Source organism: Mobula hypostoma, chromosome 25 (genome assembly GCF_963921235.1).
Source record: "Mobula hypostoma chromosome 25, sMobHyp1.1, whole genome shotgun sequence".
NCBI classification, from domain to species: domain Eukaryota; kingdom Metazoa; phylum Chordata; class Chondrichthyes; order Myliobatiformes; family Myliobatidae; genus Mobula; species Mobula hypostoma.
The window spans coordinates 18,593,149-18,610,854 of NC_086121.1; the positions used below are offsets into that span (position 1 = coordinate 18,593,149).

General features: G+C 48.1%; 1 protein-coding gene across 2 annotated transcripts in view; it reads right to left on the reverse strand.

Moving 5' to 3' along the window:
- Positions 1 to 17,706, reverse strand: part of LOC134337712 (paired box protein Pax-7) — a 147,844-nt gene that overhangs the window by 67,748 nt on the left and 62,390 nt on the right. For both annotated transcript variants that reach the window (XM_063032912.1, XM_063032911.1), the window contains exon 5: positions 2,726 to 2,928. In XM_063032912.1, the coding sequence (XP_062888982.1) occupies positions 2,726 to 2,928 (203 nt within the window). The remainder of the gene's footprint in view (positions 1 to 2,725; positions 2,929 to 17,706) is intronic.

Genomic DNA, 17,706 nt, shown 5'->3' on the forward strand with positions numbered 1-17,706 from the left:
TATACAGAATCCTAAAGGAATGAAGTATATTTACTCCCTTCATGCACAATTTCATAATGTTTTCATCCTGTCTCACATTTCCATAGCAAGGAATCCAAGATCCTCTACCAACTAAAAAGATTTCATCTCCCTTGCATGCACTCCCACCGTGAAGAAGTGCAGCAACTTTCATTCATATGGTGTGTTTAACAGAGCAAAGATCATCTAATTTGCAGGTGTGCTGACAAACAAAGTTAACATCATATTAAGTGAAAACACGGCAGATGACCAAAAACTCGAGCAAAGAGATGGGTTTTGAGGAGCATCTTATATATAGCGGAATTGGAAAGACAGATTTTTGAGGTAGAAACATCAATGTTTTGGGCTTTGATAGGTGTACTCAAGGTTAGGTTATAGAGCATTACAGCTCTTCAGTCTACACTATTGTACCTACTCCAATCTAATCTTTCCCTCTTACATAACCCTCTATTTTTCTATCATTCATGTACCTATCTAAGAGTTTCTAAAATGCCACTAATGTATCTGCCTCTACCAGCACACCTGGCAGGATATTCCATGCACCCACCACACTCTGTATAAATAACTTTCCTCTGATATTCCTCCAATCGCCATAAAATTATGCACCTTGGTATTAGCCATTCCTTCCTTGGGAAAATGTCTCTGGCTAATCAGTTGATGTATGCCTTTTATCATCCTGTACACCTCTGTTAAGTCACTTTTCACCCTCCTTTGCTCCAAAGAGAAAAGCCTTAGCTCTCTCAACCTATCTTCATCTGAAAATGATGGAAAGATTAAAAATGGAGAAGTGAAAATTTAGGAATTGGTAATGGGAACTGAGTAGCAGCAAAATCTTGAGGGATTGGAGGATAAGAATGAGACTTCTAAAAATAAAACCCAAGAGGAGATGTATACCAAATGAGAATAACACTGTCAACAGTGTTTTAAGGACTTCAAGCTTACAGGGGGTAGAACAGATTGAAATTTATTATAATGGCCAGTCTAGAGTTAGTAGAGACAAGTTTCAGCCAGTGAGCTGAAGCAGGGGCAGAGCTGATTTGTAAACTATAAAGCCGGAGTTGTAAAGAGACAACCTTAATTAAAGCTAATCCTAATGGAACAAACACCTCATTAGTCCCACTCTACAGAATTCCAGTGAATCAAAATCTTTCTCATTCAGTCCAACCACACAAATTTTCAATGCAGCCAACTCCTTCTCATTTATTTCCAATTCATATACAAGCATACTGGTCTAAATGTTTTCCTTACAATGTCATTTCATCTGGGATTTCAAAGGAACCGACCCTTTGACACTTATTATGTTTCCTTGGTCCATGGAAGAAGAAAGCAATTTTAAATGTTCAAGTGCTTCAGAAAGTCATGGTTAAACAAATGAGGTTCATTCCTAACACATTATAAAGGAATATAAGCAGTTCATGTGACTGCAGGAATATTTCATAACTGTTGCATACCAGGTGGCACAGAGCTTGGAAACAAACAGAAACACATGCAATATACTGAAAGTAAATCTATGCGATGAGAAAGGCGGGTTGGTGAAATGTGTGGACAAGCGAAAAAAGGGAAATTTAACGCAGAGAATTAGGAACTGTTTAATCCTAGTAGCAAAAATAAGAGGCAAACTGAACTGGGGGGGCACATTTCTAAAAGGGTACTGGAATCAGCTGGTCAGAAAAGTTGTTGACAGTGGCAGGGCTGATTGAGAAAATGAGTAAAAAGCTAAATGAAGCTCTGATGCTAACACAGAAGGATGAAGCAAGGAAGTGCTCCACCAATACTGTAAAACACTTGTTTGCCCTTGATTAGAGCATTGCCTAATTCTAAACAGACCAGGAAAGACTTGAGACCTCAGAGAAAGATTTACTGAAATGGTTTCAAAGTTGAAGAACTTTAGTTATGTAAATAGTCTTATAAGTTGTTTTTCCCGAGGAAATTTGATAGAGATGTTCAGACTATGATAGGTCTAGGCAGAATAGAGAGGAATTGTTCAAAAGCCAGGGGGAGGTGGGATGAAAGTGACTGATATGGTAAGGATTTGCTCCAGAGTGAGCAGTTAGGTATCTGGAATTCACTGTTGCAGACTGAAAGCTGATTTATTTTTTCATAGCAAAGGAATGACAGACTATTGGAAGAGGGCAGGACAGTGAGCTTGCCTGGGATGGACTGGATGGACCAACCTAGCTCAGTTCTGTCGTGGTCAGTGCAGATGTTTACATCTGTATTGTCAAAATGGGCTTGCTGGTGGGACTGATACATGCCCTTGATGGCTTCGAGCTCAGGGGAGGATCAAGTCCGCAAAGTGTAGCTAGAGGAGGACACATGGTGAGGGGTGGTTGGGTTCCCCAAAGCTCAGAAAGTTGAACATGTGCCTGTGGACAGTAGAGGTCAATGAAAGATGGCAGTGGAGGCAATTATGGAAGACTACTGACATAATAAGAGCTGAACACACCAACACTGAAAGTGTCCAGTTTAGTCACACTCCCTACCTTGTGTATGGTGCAGAACAGTGAACCTCAAGCGCTGGCTCTCCTGTTGCCTGGTATGCCAGCCTTGTATTGGAGGCTTTGAGGTAGCACAGGTCCTCCAATTGAGATGAGACTAGGATGACGTGATGAAAGGGTGCGGCGGTGGAAGGCACTTACTCGATGGGCCAAATAGCCCCTTTCCGCGCCAAAGTTTCTGTAACCAGAGGAAAGCCAATATAACTCACCTGGACCCGTGCCTCCGTGAGCTTAGTTCTCTGGGCCAGCTCCTCTCGAGTGTAGATGTCTGGGTAGTGGGTCCTTTCGAAAGCTTTTTCCAACTCCTCCAGCTGCTCGGCGGTGAATGTGGTGCGACTCCGCCGCTGCTTCCGCTTTAGAGGCAGGTCCGGCTCGGATTCCACGTCCGAGGTCCCATCATCCAAACGATTACCTGCAGAGGGGCAACGTTCAATAAATCACTAATGTGCGGGAAGAGAAGAATAACATGAGCCTCCCCTCCTCCTCCACGCCCCCCCCCCCAACGCCGGTCAAAGGCACCGCAATGTTCAAAAGTAAAATCAGCTTGGGACGGGCGCATCCCGACCTCGATGGACTTCCAGCCAGAGGCCGGACAGAACCTGCTCACAAGGAACAGTTCGATCGTGGCCGCGCCGGGACGCGGTCTCCCTGAGCAGGCTTTGAGAGTGAGTTAGGAGCTCACTGCCACGAACCTGCGTTGGTTCGCCCGGGTTTGTTTGCGCTTCTTCCCAAGATTAATTTAACTCCTCACCCATCCCACGCCCAGAGCGTCAGTCTCTGTCATGCAGGCTATTATCAACACAGCAACATTTCTAATTTTAAAAAAAACACCTCTGATTGACGTCTCAGAGCTTCTATTCTCATGGACGAAGCAAAGAAGCAACGAAAAACCCAATGCCCTGAAATCGGGTTCCAAGCCACATCCAATGATCCAGGCAAAATGGCCCTTGACCAATGCACGAGTGCGCATGCGCCCGTTGTGTGAGGGATTTAACGAGAATCCATTATGTGAATGGTTCACTTCAAAGGGATCGGCGTGGAATATAAAGAGCGGGAGATCCATTGGGAAGGCAGCAACTCTTTTTTTGGTTCCACAGACTCAATCATTCGGCGGTAGCTCACGTGTGATCGAGGGCAGCAAGGGGCCACTGTTGACCCTGAGTCTGCCCTTTCCTCGTAGGCACACATACCCTATCCCAGCAGCAATCCTAGGCCGGTGAGCATCTTAATCCTGCGAAACTCAAACCTATTTCAGCTGCGACTGAGATCACCAAACATTCCAGGGTGACCACGGTTTCTCATCAAGAAGGGTACGTCCCCTGTAGGGGTTGAGATGTATTTACCTGTTATAGTTCTACAAGTTTGATCATTCGGCAAGCCCCTGGAGTGTTAATGTCAGATCCGTGCTTTCTCGAAGGGTGAAGGATATTTAATCCAGGCACGTTACAGGGGAGGCAGCTGTCGAGTTCTGGAGGAGATCAGTCCTAACATGCCAATGTTGCTGAGCCTCGCCTTCAGGTCTTGGTGAGTCGCTGGAGGGTTCGGCGCGGCAGCAATGGGAGTCCAGTCTCCGTGAGGTGTAGTTTCGAATGAATTGCAACTACAACTACTCTGCCTGTCAATGGAGAGCCAATGAGTATATTCCCCTAAGTGGTTCGGCGATAGGCCTCACCACCAGCCTCCCACAGCCGGTTGCCATGGGCAATAAATGGGCTGAGGTCATCACATACCATAATGAGAAAAGACCCGTTACCGCGGAGATCTGCGATGGCACTGGGAGCAAACCCACCAAATGGTTCTTTCTCGCCGATCACCGGATTCCTCCCCAAACCGGGGCGAGACCTTTGCTTGGTTACTGCGTGCCTCCTAGTTGCTCGACCATCTGCCGGCGCTCAACGCGTGAGCCTCAGCTCGATGTCGGTGCTGTGTTCGAGTGAGTGGAGAGTACAGCTGCGCCCGATCCTGTCCACATCCAACACACACACACACAAGGATTCCCTCAGGTTAATGAGCAACAGCGGCATCACCGCCTGATTTCCTCCTCCCTAACTCGGGGGCTCCTCAACTACTAAACTGACAGAGGTAATCTAATTAACAACTGACTGCACGTCAAACTTTCCCGTCTTTGTAACTCTCTGATTCACTACACCCCTCTCTGCCACATCCTGATATAACATACCCGGCACCCATGCAACCTGATATAACTACGCAGCGCGTAATTGATTTAAAAAAAACTACAGGTGCTAGAAATCTGAAACAAAAACAGAAAATGTCAGAAAGAAAGGCCAGCAGGCCAGGCACCATCTGTGGAAAGAGAAATGGTCAACGTTTCCGGTCCGCGGACCTTTTTCAGAACATTATATTCTTATTCGTAGAGATACAAGACAGTAACGGGTCCTTCCGGCTCTATGAGCCCACGCCGCCCAGTTGCATCCATGTGGCCAATTAACCTCATAACCCGTACACCTTAGTCTCCGTCCTCTCAAATCGCCTCGCCCACAGTGCGAAAACATAGATTTAATGCACCCCTAATATGCACTCGTTAATATTTCGTACGGGAGGAAACCCACGCGATTAAGGGAAGAACCTTCAAACTCCTTACAGGTGAGGTGAGGGCCTCCGTCAGTCAGGAGGGTGCGTCCTGCCTGTCTAGATACGCAAGCTGGGCAGTTTGATATGACGAGCAGGCTGTTGCCCATGTAGAAACCTCCCCCTCTCCACGCATCTGATAAACCCAAAGGAATGGCAGAGACCAATACAGCTTGGTACCAGTCAGCGTTGAACTCAACGATGGAATGCCTTAGCTCCGGATTTTTTCCCCATGGGGTTTACTCCCGAAGCCTTTCCCATGAGTGGATATAGCTGCAAGGCAGTAGAAGTCTGAGATCGGAGGTTTACCCCTCCTCGATGAGCTGCCACCCACGGCTGGCGAGCCTCATCTGCCCGAAAACTCCTTACAGACAGCGGCGGGAATTGGACCCGAATCACTGGCGCTGTAATAGCGTTACGCTGAACGTTACGCTTTGCTCTAGCTGAACTCTGTGAATACCCCGATACAGTTTACTAACGTTCTGCTTCACCGCGCCCTTGGCTTTAACACCTCTCAACTCAACTCACCCACAATGTAAAAAAACCCGATTTAATGCACCTCTAAGTTTGCTACTCATTAATATTTCATCCCCTCACCTATTTACTCCGCTATATTCCAACATTGAAAAATGCGGGGATGCAAGATATCGTATTCTATGTCCTGTTTAAACAAGAGGAAACCTATTAGGAAGTGATACTCTGGAATATGGCAGTTGTCGAAATTCACTTTTAGGAAGTTCCCTGCTCCTCTCTTGTTATGGCCGGACTAGAAACATATCTAAGCCACGCCAGGCAAGAATATTCGTTTAGTGAGTCTTACGCTAGATTTTGAATTCAGTGTAAAAGGACTGGAAATAGGAAGTTCGATGATTTTATTCCAAACCAGACGATTAACCCATTGGGTAACACGCCTCCACCGGCTTTCTGGCCCATTTAGCGCAGCCGGCTGGGAATTCTTCAGCGGAAGTGACCAAAAAATGCCGTGGTTTGTAGTAAAACAAAAGTGGTCCAATAATGTGTTATAGGAAGCTAACTTGCTCCCCTGGTTAAGGTCCATACGTGACTCCTGTCCCAAACCAAAATAGTTGACTTAACTCCCATTAGGTCGAGCCAATGAAACACGCGAGTAACACGCGCAAAATGCGGGATGAACTCAGCAGGTCAGGCAGCATCTATGGAGACGAATAAAGATTCAACGTTTCCGACCAAGATCCTTCATTGCATTTCCAGCATCTGTACAACCTCTCGTGTTTATGAAACACGCAAGTGTAGAGACAGGGGCCGGTCTCGCCTCCAGGAAAGGAAAGCTGTGCATTCCTGGTGTGCAGTGTGCCGGCCGAGTCGGCGCACGAGTGTGGGCGCGGTTCCTCCGCCGCTTGAACGGCAGGCAGCGCGCCCGCACTGGCGGAGCACAGGTTTCGGCGGCCGAGGGGCTGCAGAGGGAGCTCGCAGGCATAGCTACCCCCCTCATATCAAAATGTCTTCAGCACCCCAATCCCACACATGCGCACACACCCAAAAGGCACAGACGTAAACAGAGCGCAACAAATACATACCAGCGTTCACACACACATTTTCAATATACATACACGCTAACACGGAGAAACATTATTCAACGTCCATCCGATACAAACACTGATTCTCTCTCTCTCTCTCTCACACACACACACAGTCAGAACAGCACCTTCTCACGTAACACCCTCCAACAGGAGTCTCAAACAGTCTCCCGACCCGAAAATGTGTGATGACGACCGATGCGGGTGGATTTCAGGGGCTCTGGCCCGGTGTAACCTGGCGCTGCTACCAGACTAAATTGCCCGGCATTTCCTACTGTGGCCGAACCCAACCCCGTGCCTGTTTGACAGTCTTCCGCAAACATCTGGGGGCAATCGCTAACCAGATCTCCCCGCTCCTCGCCAGAGAAATCTATTTTGGAAAAAAAAGAGGAGGCGGAATCCGAAGGATTACTTCGAAATATATAAGTAAAAGCCTTTCGGGGGTTTAAAATGTAACCGTCCTTCAAATTCAATTTGATAGTGGCGGGATACGGTAAACAATGTTTGCAGGTGTGATGTGGTCATTTGTGCGGACTGCGAGGGTGGAAAAATTGCAGCTTTGTGATGCAGTCTACCGTGAACTAATGTGTAAATTAGTGAGTAGAAGTCAAGCAGTCAGAGCACATTCTCCAATAATAAATCCAAACAAGCCCCAGAGTCATTAGAGGAGCGTCTTCGCGCTAGGAGTTTTGTGCAGTTAGGATTAGGGAGAAACACATCTCTCGGTAGATTGAGGTGGGAGGGAGAGGGAAGTGTGGGGGCGGCGGTGCTTGGGAAATGGGACCAAGGTACGGAGCGAATCAGCAGGCTGCCGTGGTTTAATTAAACAAGGTGTTAAGGGATTAGGTGGAACTTGTCATTAAAATCCACTCAGGGCCTCCTCAGGACTAGGAGATGGTGTTTCACTTTGGAGAGGGAGACGCGGATGGTTGAAGGCATGAGGATGCATTAATGAAATCAAATTGCGCATCAGCCCCTTATAACAGCATCGCAGCGCTGGGGCTTGTTTTCTCGGGATGACTGAGATCAGCGCTGCCCTTCATTTGGCCTGGCGCATCTCGAGGACCCAGGCTCCCGAGAGAGCGGCTCAAGTTTCCCCGGCCGAGGGCTCAGTCTGGGAGAAGGCACCCGGGGGGGGGGGGACCAAATTCAGAGCAATTTGCCCCCCCACCCCGGAAGTCGAGTCGCCATTGTTCTTTGGAATATTGGGAGCAGAGGGCAGTGAGTGATTCCAGCGTTAGGTGTGGAAATAGACCAAAACAGGGGGGGCAAGGAGTCTCCCTGACCTTCAGTCTAATAGATCTTAACCCCGTGATCGTGTTATAAAGAAACACCAGAGGCAGTGGTGAAAGTGAAGCAAAGAATGGGCGGTTGTACTTCGCGGTCTGGACAAAGGTGAAAAGAGCCTTGAGATTACGGGGGTGGGGTGGGGTGGGGTGGGGTGGGGTGGGGTGGGGGAAGCGATGGGTCAGTGAATGTGTGTGTGGGGGGGGGGTGACAGTAAGAAACTTAATATTCAGGAGAAACGGTTTGCCCAGAGGAGTGGGAATGAGCGTCAAGAGGAGGTTGGGAGAGCAGCCCCCCAACAAAAGCAAGAGGAACCGAGGGCTAAGCTTCCCGTGAAGAGGGAGGTGAAGGTCTGGACTCAGCGACCAGAGGAAATGGCGGGGGCAGAAACACTCACTATGTTCCAGAGGTGTTTGGAGATGTATTTGGATATGAACGGTGTAGAGGGATACTGGCCAAATGCGGACAATTGGGGTCAATATAGATGGGCATCAGCGTCCCCAGGGACAAGGTGCGCTGGGAAGGCCCATATCTACTATTATTGTAAATTTTTACACCACTGACCTCCACAGTTCCTCACTGAGTGACATTATCCCCCCCCCCGGACGTTAAGTGGAAGTTCACCTGACAGGTATTCAGAGTGGAAAGCCAACCCCAGAAGAAGGATTCACTGATGAAGGATTTCAGCTGTAAACATTGGCTCTCCATAGATGCTGCCCGACCTGTTGAGTTCCTCCAGCATTATGAGTGAGTTACCCCAAACAAGGAATCCCATACAGACTGTGAGATGTGTTCATTGGTTGGGGCTGAGTAGAGTTCAGAGAAACATCAGGCGGGTTCCTGCTCAATGTCATTCTGTCCACTCTCCACATATGGAGATGAGGTTGAGATGGACAAGGCCCAGTTATATTGACCGCCTGTCAGAGTTAGAGTTCCCACATGAAGAATTTCCCTTTACCCCGGTGATGGAGTAGACAAATTTTGAGAATAAAAAATACCAAAAATACAAATGAAAAAGAGCAAAGAAAGGCCAGAGTAAATTTGATCCTGTTACCCACACCACAGTCTGTGTAGCAACAGATGCCAGTGGCTACAGTTCCTTCCTTTCACATGTTCAAATGCTTTCTCTTTGCTACATCTGACCTTGCAGCAGGCCCAGATCTAGCAGGGCCTCAGCTAGACTCTGTCCACATCTGTGAAGTCTATTATAGGCTTTTATTCTGCATTCACTGGGGTGGGACGTGGCTGGAACCAGGCTCAGGAGCCCGTGTGCATGGGCTGAAGGAGAGGGGTGCTAACAGACGGGGGAAGATAGAGAGGTCGACAGGAGTGGATAGGAAGAGGGTAACGGTGACAGAAATGATGGCAGCTACAGAGTTTGAGATGAACATAAAGAATAAGAGACAGAAAGAGAAACAGATTATTATTATCAGAGAGAGGCATAGATAGGCACAGTGCAAGGCAGATAGAAAGGACAGACAAAGAGTGGGACAAGCAAGACAAATATTGGCACGGAAAGTCAGAGAAGGTTTGAGTAAGTGATAAACAGTGTGGGGAAGACAAAAATAGAGAGAATGAGATAGTGTCAGAAGGAGATGTGTGGACTGACACAGAACGTGCAGTTCACTGCTTTATTGTTTCCCTGACTAAGTAAAGCAAGAAGAGATAAAAGTGTCTTATTTTCTGAATTTTTGTGTTTTAGCCCATGCACACTTTCAGAAACAAGTAGAGTTCAAGGGCCTCCTCACTTTGGGCAGTAAAGTTGCTTCACAAGCTGACATACATTTTAAGTTTCTGAAAACAGTATAAATTATTTATTTTTTTGAGCCCAAGTGAATGAAAACGCTCCCGTCTTTTATTTTTTCGTTGATAATGGTCCCTTTTGAAGGATGGGGAATCCTGAACAGTTGGGCCTCCTCCCTTTTAGCACACAAAAACCTGGCACTATTTGGCTTTTAATAGCTCTTGTCATGTGTGCTGTGCGCACTCTGAGTTTTTTGTCTCACCTAGGACAAAACAGAGGCCCAGGGACCCTTTCAGTGCTCTGCGGCCCGCACCTTAGGGGTCCATTAGTGAGTGAATACAGCACTGACAAACCCGTGCAGTCCAATGTGATATCTATAAACGCTGACATATTTACTCGATGTGCAGCGCTGTGAAGGAAGGTGCTCCCTGAATATTAAAACATTAAACAGCAGGGGGTGGGATCACAGGGTCTCGAGCTGTTTTAGGCATAACAAAGATACCTGCTCTTCAGGCCTAGTGGCTAAGACAGCTGTCATTATGACTGGCTACAAGGCCCTTTTCACACTTCTAGCCTCACCATTGATTCTCTTTATGGATGGGAGGGAGGTGGTGGTGAGAGAGAAGGGGAAAGTTTAAATTGACACTGTGAATGTATTTTTCTGCACTGATAGTCAGGCTGGGGCTTTCCTTTAACCACTTCTTGCCCGGGGCAGGTCCCGGAACCAGAACTCAACAGCTGCAGGCATCCAGAGCTGGGGATGGAATCGGCTTGCACGTGATGTTGGTGTAAACAGGTTGGGATTAGTTTCTGCAAAACTTCCCCTTCCCCACTCAGCACCTGGCTCTCCTCACTGTCAGCCCCTCCCTCACAGGTCATCCCAAATGCCAAGAATCAAAGGGTTAATGGTTTAATAGTTTGCAGCCTAGTCCAGAATGTGCTTTACATGAATATTTCAATTCCACCCCCCCCCCACAGACAAAGCACCTGTAGATTTTGACTTATTTTAAGACCTTCCCTTTCCCTCAGCACCATTCCCACCAAAATTTGTTACAGAATTCGCACAAGTTATTTACACTGAGCGTGTCTCAGTTCCATCCGGTCATCTGCTGGCTTGGGGAAGAAGAGCTGGGAATCTGAGCTGGAGTTTACAGCACATAATCAGGCCACTCAGCCCATCATAAGGTGAATGGAACAGCCATGGAGTCATCCAGCTGGGAAACAGACCTAGACTCGCCGACTGCAACGCCTGTCAGCATTAAACCTTATTTCCCTGCATCCAGCCCATATCTCTCTGTGTGTCTTGCCCACCCACCTACCCTCAGTCTGGGGTTGGGTTTGTGTTCCATGTGACCTCTCCTCTGGCCAGCTCAGGAGTCCTTGAAAGTGGATCTGCAGGTTGTAGAATTAGTTCAGAGTAGTGGTAAGTGAGGTGATCCACACTGGTTCAGGAGCCTGATGGTTGTAGGGTAATAAGTGTTCCTGAACCTAGAGATACAGGACCCAAGGGCGTCTGTACATCCTGCCCAATGGTAGCAGTGACAGAGCATGGCCTGAATGGGGGTGTCTTTGATGATGGATTCTGCTTTCTTGTGGCAGTGAGTGATCCATGTAAATGTTAGTCTTTAATATTTAACAGAAATAGTTCATCTCTAGGTGTAAAATCCTTCAATCCAAAAAAAAAACACACACATGACTTTCCTTTATTTTAAACATGCTTGGAAAGAATTATGTTTCAGCTGTGCTGGGACTTTTATTCTTTAGATGTTTGAGTGTCTGCACCTACAGCCCCCGTGGTGATTTACAGATAGATTGGGTTACTCTACCCACTGGTGCCAGCACTGAGGCGATGGCATTCCCATTCATCTCCAGGTCATCCAGTGTTTTCCTTCCAAGTATCACTATCTCCTGAGTAGACATTAAGCTGCACTCCTGCCATCCACACTAAATTCCTCTCGCAGTCCAGACATAGCTAACACATTGAGAATGTTGTCAGTGATCCTTGAAGATTTAGCATGGAGATCAAAACTACAAGCACGCTGATCTCATCCAGGGCAGCGAAATCTGTGTGTGTAAATCTTTGACAGGGAAAGGGAAAATGAGCTGTAAGACAGTTGACTGCAGCTACAATTTCACAATAACCCTTTCTAAGCTTTAACTCTAGCTGAAGATGAGCCACTCGAAGGCCAGATTCAGACATTTGTCAGGACAGACATGTCGGACGCTGACACAACAGCATAGTCAAGCATGGATTTGGTTCGGTGCCTGAACAATCAGCAATGGCCAACACATCAAGTTTGAAGCAGGTCCTGCAATAAGTGCTCTCTGATGTTTAAGAATTTAATCAACTTGGAAATCCGGCTCCGGGTCAAACTGCAGGGACCGGACAGTGTTATCTGCCATATCTGGCCAGGGAAGGGGGTGCCATGCCTAGCACTGGGCTGGGATGTGAGATCAGGCAGAAGACTGGGGTTCTGGTTAATCAGCTTTCAGAAGAAAGTCGTGACAGGCAACTTAATGTGTAAATTTAACCAGCTGGAGGCAAATAGAGTGTTTGCAATGATGATCTGAGGCACAAGGGTGTTCACAAAGAGCCCAGTGAGACAAGGGTATAGACCATTTGCTTTCTGCAGTTACTGCTCAGACCCCTTAACCTAATTCTGTAGAAGCTGGGGACACGTTGACTTTTTTGGGAATATGTTAACTCACTCTTGCCCAAATCTCTTACTCTGTTTTCCTTTTGTTGAAATACATTTGCATATAAGGAGCTGGTGTGAGCCATGCCTGGCCCATGAGCAGTTTCAGTGTGGCCATACACCTCTGGATTAGTTCAGAGGGTAGTTAACTCTCAGACACATGGATCCGGCATTGGAATCACACACTGGCCCAGACTGGGCAAGGACAACAGATATGCACTCAGTGGCCACTTTATTAGCTACACCTGCTCATTAATATAAAAATCTAATCAGCCAATCACCTGGCAGCAACTCAATGTATTAAAGCATGCAGGCATGGTCAAGAAGTTCAGTTGTTGCTCAGACTGAACATCAGAATGGGAGAAGAAATGTGATCGAATTGACTTTGGCAGATGAATGATTGGAGTGGTTTGAGTATCTCCTGGGATTTTAATGCATAACAGTCTTTAGAGTTTAGAGAGGGTGGTGCGAAAAGCAAAAATTAAAAAAACATCCAGTGAGTGGCGGTTCTGTGGGCGAAAATGCCTTGTTAGAGAGAGAGGCCAGAGGAGAATGGCCAGACTGGTTCAAGCTGACAGGAAGGTGACAGAAACTCAAACAACCATGCCTTACAAAAGCGGTGCGCAGAAGAGTATCACTGAACACACGACATATCAAACCTTGAAGTGAATAGACTCAGCAGCAGCCAACTACACCAGGTTCCTCTCCTGTACCTTATAAAGTGGCCACTTAGTGTATTTCCCTAACAGAGATCAGCTGCAGTTTCAGGAAGAGCTAATATATTTGTGGCCACTTCTGCTGTTTCCACATTTGCCGAATACAATTCAAGCTCTGGAAATGCCTATCTCAGAGAAATAACACTGAACAGGAAACAGCCACTGGACCTCCAGTGTTAATGTCAGCTCCTGGTCTCCTGCTTAGAAAATTCCCTCCCAAATATCTATCCAATTCTTTTCTGAGATCATTTGATTTTATTTTCAGAAGTAATGCAGTTCATAACTGCCCTCTAAATAGAAAAAAAAAATTCCTCACACAATCCTGATATCATTTACCAAAATCTCAAAACTGGTCCTTGAACTATACGACAATGGGAACAACTCCCCTCTATCTTCCTGAACTAAACCAATTCTGATCTTGTACACCTCTATCAAATCTCCCGTCAGCTTTAAACTCTTACCTGCTGAGTTAATAACCTGGAGCTCAGGTTTACCGATTCAGACAAATAATCACAATGTTATCCTATCCAATGTACCATGAATATGTTTCACATCAGTGGAGTTCAAGAGCTCCTGGTTTCTAACCTCCAACCAGGTACATCAAACAGAAAGTGACATATGTAAGATGATAGAAAAATGTTGAGGGCTGTTTAGGAGGGAAGGGTTAGATTGATCTTAGAGTGGGTTAAAAGGACAGCACAACACCAGAAGCCGAAGGGCCTGTACTGTGTTGTAACATTCTATCTTCTATGTAGATGCAAACTCTTCAGGCATGTTAGGATCTCCAAGCAGTGAAATAAGCCAGAAGTAGTAACAATAATAGCAATTGGCAAGAGTACCTGCAACAGATCCCCACATTATCAACTGTAGCTGCAGACCAGAGACACCAATTTGAGTTCCCAGGTACAGTAATCACTTCCAGTACAGCAGCTGTGAGCATTGTTGAGTCTGTTCTCATTCAAGGCATAAGTACGGCCAAATGTGATCTTACCTGTTTTGTCTGTTCAGAGACATTAAGTGAGTACTGGATCAGACTTGACTATGATGCCCCCACTGGCTGAATCCTGGTGCTGTCTAGGCTCTCATAAGACCGTGTATCCGTCAAGCTGCTTTAATGCCTTAAATGTCCACCGTGGCTCACAGTTCATTCATTATGAGCCAAAATAAGTAGGTTTGAAGGAGGGCCTTAAATGGTGGGGAGAGATAAAGAGATGGAGAGGTTTAGGGAGGTAATTTCAAAATTTAAGGCCTAAGAACCTGAAGGCCTGGCTTCCAATAATAGAGATGAAAGTCAGGGATAAGCAAGAACCCGGGATTAGAGGAGCACAGACACCTTAGAGTGCTATGGGCTGGAGGACATTGTAGAGAACGGTATGGGGCAGGGGAGAGAAGAATGAGGACGGGGCAATGCCAATCCCTATCGGACTTGTATTCCATCGAGACGGACAGAGGAAACTAAATCTCCCTTTTGTTTTTAAGTGGTGCCGATCTGCCCCCTCTTAAACAAATAGACTTCTTTAAAAATTACATAAGCAGTTTGAAAAGCACAATTTACAAAGAAAGCTTCCTAAAGTTTTGCTGCGAGCAAGAATTGTTGAAGTTCTGCCTCAGTTAACCTCAGAATAAATAAAAGCAGGAGATCAAGCAAGCGGAGCCAGCCATCAGTGAAGCTCCCCCCTCCCCCCACCACCGCCTCCTGTCTCCTCTCCCCAGCAGAAGAGGAATGGGAACAGTGAGCAGGCCCACAGCTGGTCAGTCCCTACTGCTGAGCCCACAGTTCACCTCATTGATACATTAAGTTGGTGTAAAAGTCTGAACAAATTACTGATTTGCAACACTCAGGGTAGGACCGTTTACCGCCTTTGTCTGTGTGAAAATCTCACGTGGAAATGAATCTGCTGACAGACTCTGGCAAACTCACTGAAAAGCATAAAATGGGAAATTTTCTGCCCGTAAGTGGCATGAGCTAATGTCCATGTTTGAGCCACTGGACCATGCTGCTGGTTAGTGCAACGGGCTCTGTGATCTCACCGGGTATCTGACTTCTTAATTAGTGCAGAATTGTGGCACAAAGGAGTTGTGATTTACTCTCCCTCTGAGGCTCGGTGGGTACATGGTCGGTCTTCTGCACAGTCGAGTGACTGAAGGTCCCACAACAACCACAGTCCACACCGACTCAGCATATCCCAACAAAGGGGTTAATAGGGAGGGGGGGCTGCGGTGAATCATTTTCATCGTTTTCGAAATTCATTGTAAGTACCATCAGACTTGGTTCCGACTCTAAATTATTACTCATCAAATGCTTCCTGCTGCATCATCCCATGGACTATGAGCAGTGATGGCTGTGATTGCAACTGCTCCTGAATTACCTATTGCCAGTTGCCAATGAGAACAGGGCAAAGGGGCAGTGGTAGCGGAGGGTCATTAAATAATTCGGGAAACTGTCAGACCACCATTAAGAGTCAGCACCTTCAGGGGAGGGGTCTGAACCCCAGTGAGAGTCAGCATCTTCAGGGGAGGGGTCTGAACCCCAGTGAGAGTCAGCACCTTCAGGGGAGGGGTCTGATCTCCAGTGAGAGTCGGCACCTTCAGGGGAGGGGTCCGAACCCCAGTGAGAGTAAGCTCCTTCAGGGGAGGGGTCTGATCCCCAGTGAGAGTCGGCACCTTCAGGGGAGGGGTCCGAACCCCAGTGAGAGTAAGCTCCTTCAGGGGAGGGGTCTGATCCCCAGTGAGAGTCGGCACCTTCAGGGGAGGGGTCCGATCCCCAGTGAGAGTCGGCACCTTCAGGAGAGGGGTCTGATCCCCAGTGAGAGTCGGCACCTTCAGGGGAGGGGTCTGAACCCCAGTGAGAGTCAGCACCTTCAGGGGAGGGGTCTGATCCCCAGTGAGAGTCAGCACCTTCAGGGGAGGGGTCTGATCCCCAGTGAGAGTCAGCACCTTCAGGGGAGGGGTCTGAACCCCAGTGAGAGTCACAACCTTCAGGGGATGGGTCTGAACCCCAGTGAGAGTCAGCACCTTCAGGGGAGGGGTCTGATCCCCAGTGAGAGTCGGCACCTTCAGGGGAGGGGTCCGAACCCCAGTGAGAGTCAGCACCTTCAGGAGAGGGGTCTGATCCCCAGTGAGAGTCGGCACCTTCAGGGGAGGGGTCCGAACCCCAGTGAGAGTAAGCTCCTTCAGGGGAGGGGTCTGATCCCCAGTGAGAGTCGGCACCTTCAGGGGAGGGGTCTGATCCCCAGTGAGAGTCGGCACCTTCAGGGGAGGGGTCTGATCCCCAGTGAGAGTCAGCACCTTCAGGGGAGGGGTCTGATCCCCAGTGAGAGTCAGCACCTTCAGGGGAGGGGTCTGATCCCCAGTGAGAGTCAGCACCTTCAGGGGAGGGGTCTGAACCCCAGTGAGAGTCACAACCTTCAGGGGATGGGTCTGAACCCCAGTGAGAGTCAGCACCTTCAGGGGAGGGGTCTGATCCCCAGTGAGAGTCGGCACCTTCAGGGGAGGGGTCCGAACCCCAGTGAGAGTCAGCACCTTCAGGAGAGGGGTCTGATCCCCAGTGAGAGTCGGCACCTTCAGGGGAGGGGTCCGAACCCCAGTGAGAGTAAGCTCCTTCAGGGGAGGGGTCTGATCCCCAGTGAGAGTCGGCACCTTCAGGGGAGGGGTCTGAACCCCAGTGAGAGTCGGCACCTTCAGGGGAGGGGTCTGATCCCCAGTGAGAGTCGGCACCTTCAGGGGAGGGGTCTGATCCCCAGTGAGAGTCGGCACCTTCAGGGGAGGGGTCTGAACCCCAGTGAGAGTCGGCACCTTCAGGGGAGGGGTCTGATCCCCAGTGAGAGTCGGCATCTTCAGGAGAGGGGTCTGATCCCCAGTGAGAGTCAGCACCTTCAGGGGAGGGGTCTGAACCCCAGTGAGAGTCAGCACCTTCAGGGGAGGGGTATGAACTCCACTGAGAGTCAGCTCCTTCAGGGGAGGGGTCTGATCCCCAGTGAGAGTCAGCACCTTCATGGGAGGGGTCTGATCTTCAGTGAGAGTCAGCACCTTCAGGAGCGCAGCCACCCAGCCGAACATAACAGCCGCTGGGACATGGTGACCCACAGGCCGCGCAACCTCGGCGACAGTTAATCTCACCCATCAGTAAAATGATCCCTCCAGGGAGGTTCTGTTCGTCTGTGGTTTGTTGACATAAACTCTTCATTTGTAAAATAATCTGCCCACGGTTTCACAATTATGCCGGTTGAATCATACTTTGCAAATTCTCAGAAGAAAGCCTCGATGCTCTTCGACTGCAGCAAGCTCACACAACCCGGGAACCGCGCCAAAATGTGCCGTGAAAGAGTCAAACGGCCGTGCTATGCACAGTTCAATTACACCTCCAATTTCCCATGCCAGGGAGAGGCAAGGATGAGCAAGAGGCCGTGAGTGGCAACGTTGCAAAGAGAAAGGCGGGTGGAGAAAGAACGAAAACAAACGAGACGGAAAAATCGAACGGTGACATGTGCTCAGTGGCTCCAGAGCACATAACAGTCATCTGGCACATGTCTTAATGTTGAAAATAATGTGGAAAAACCGTGGCACCTGGAATCTTTAAACTCCAGCCATGGAATTATATTG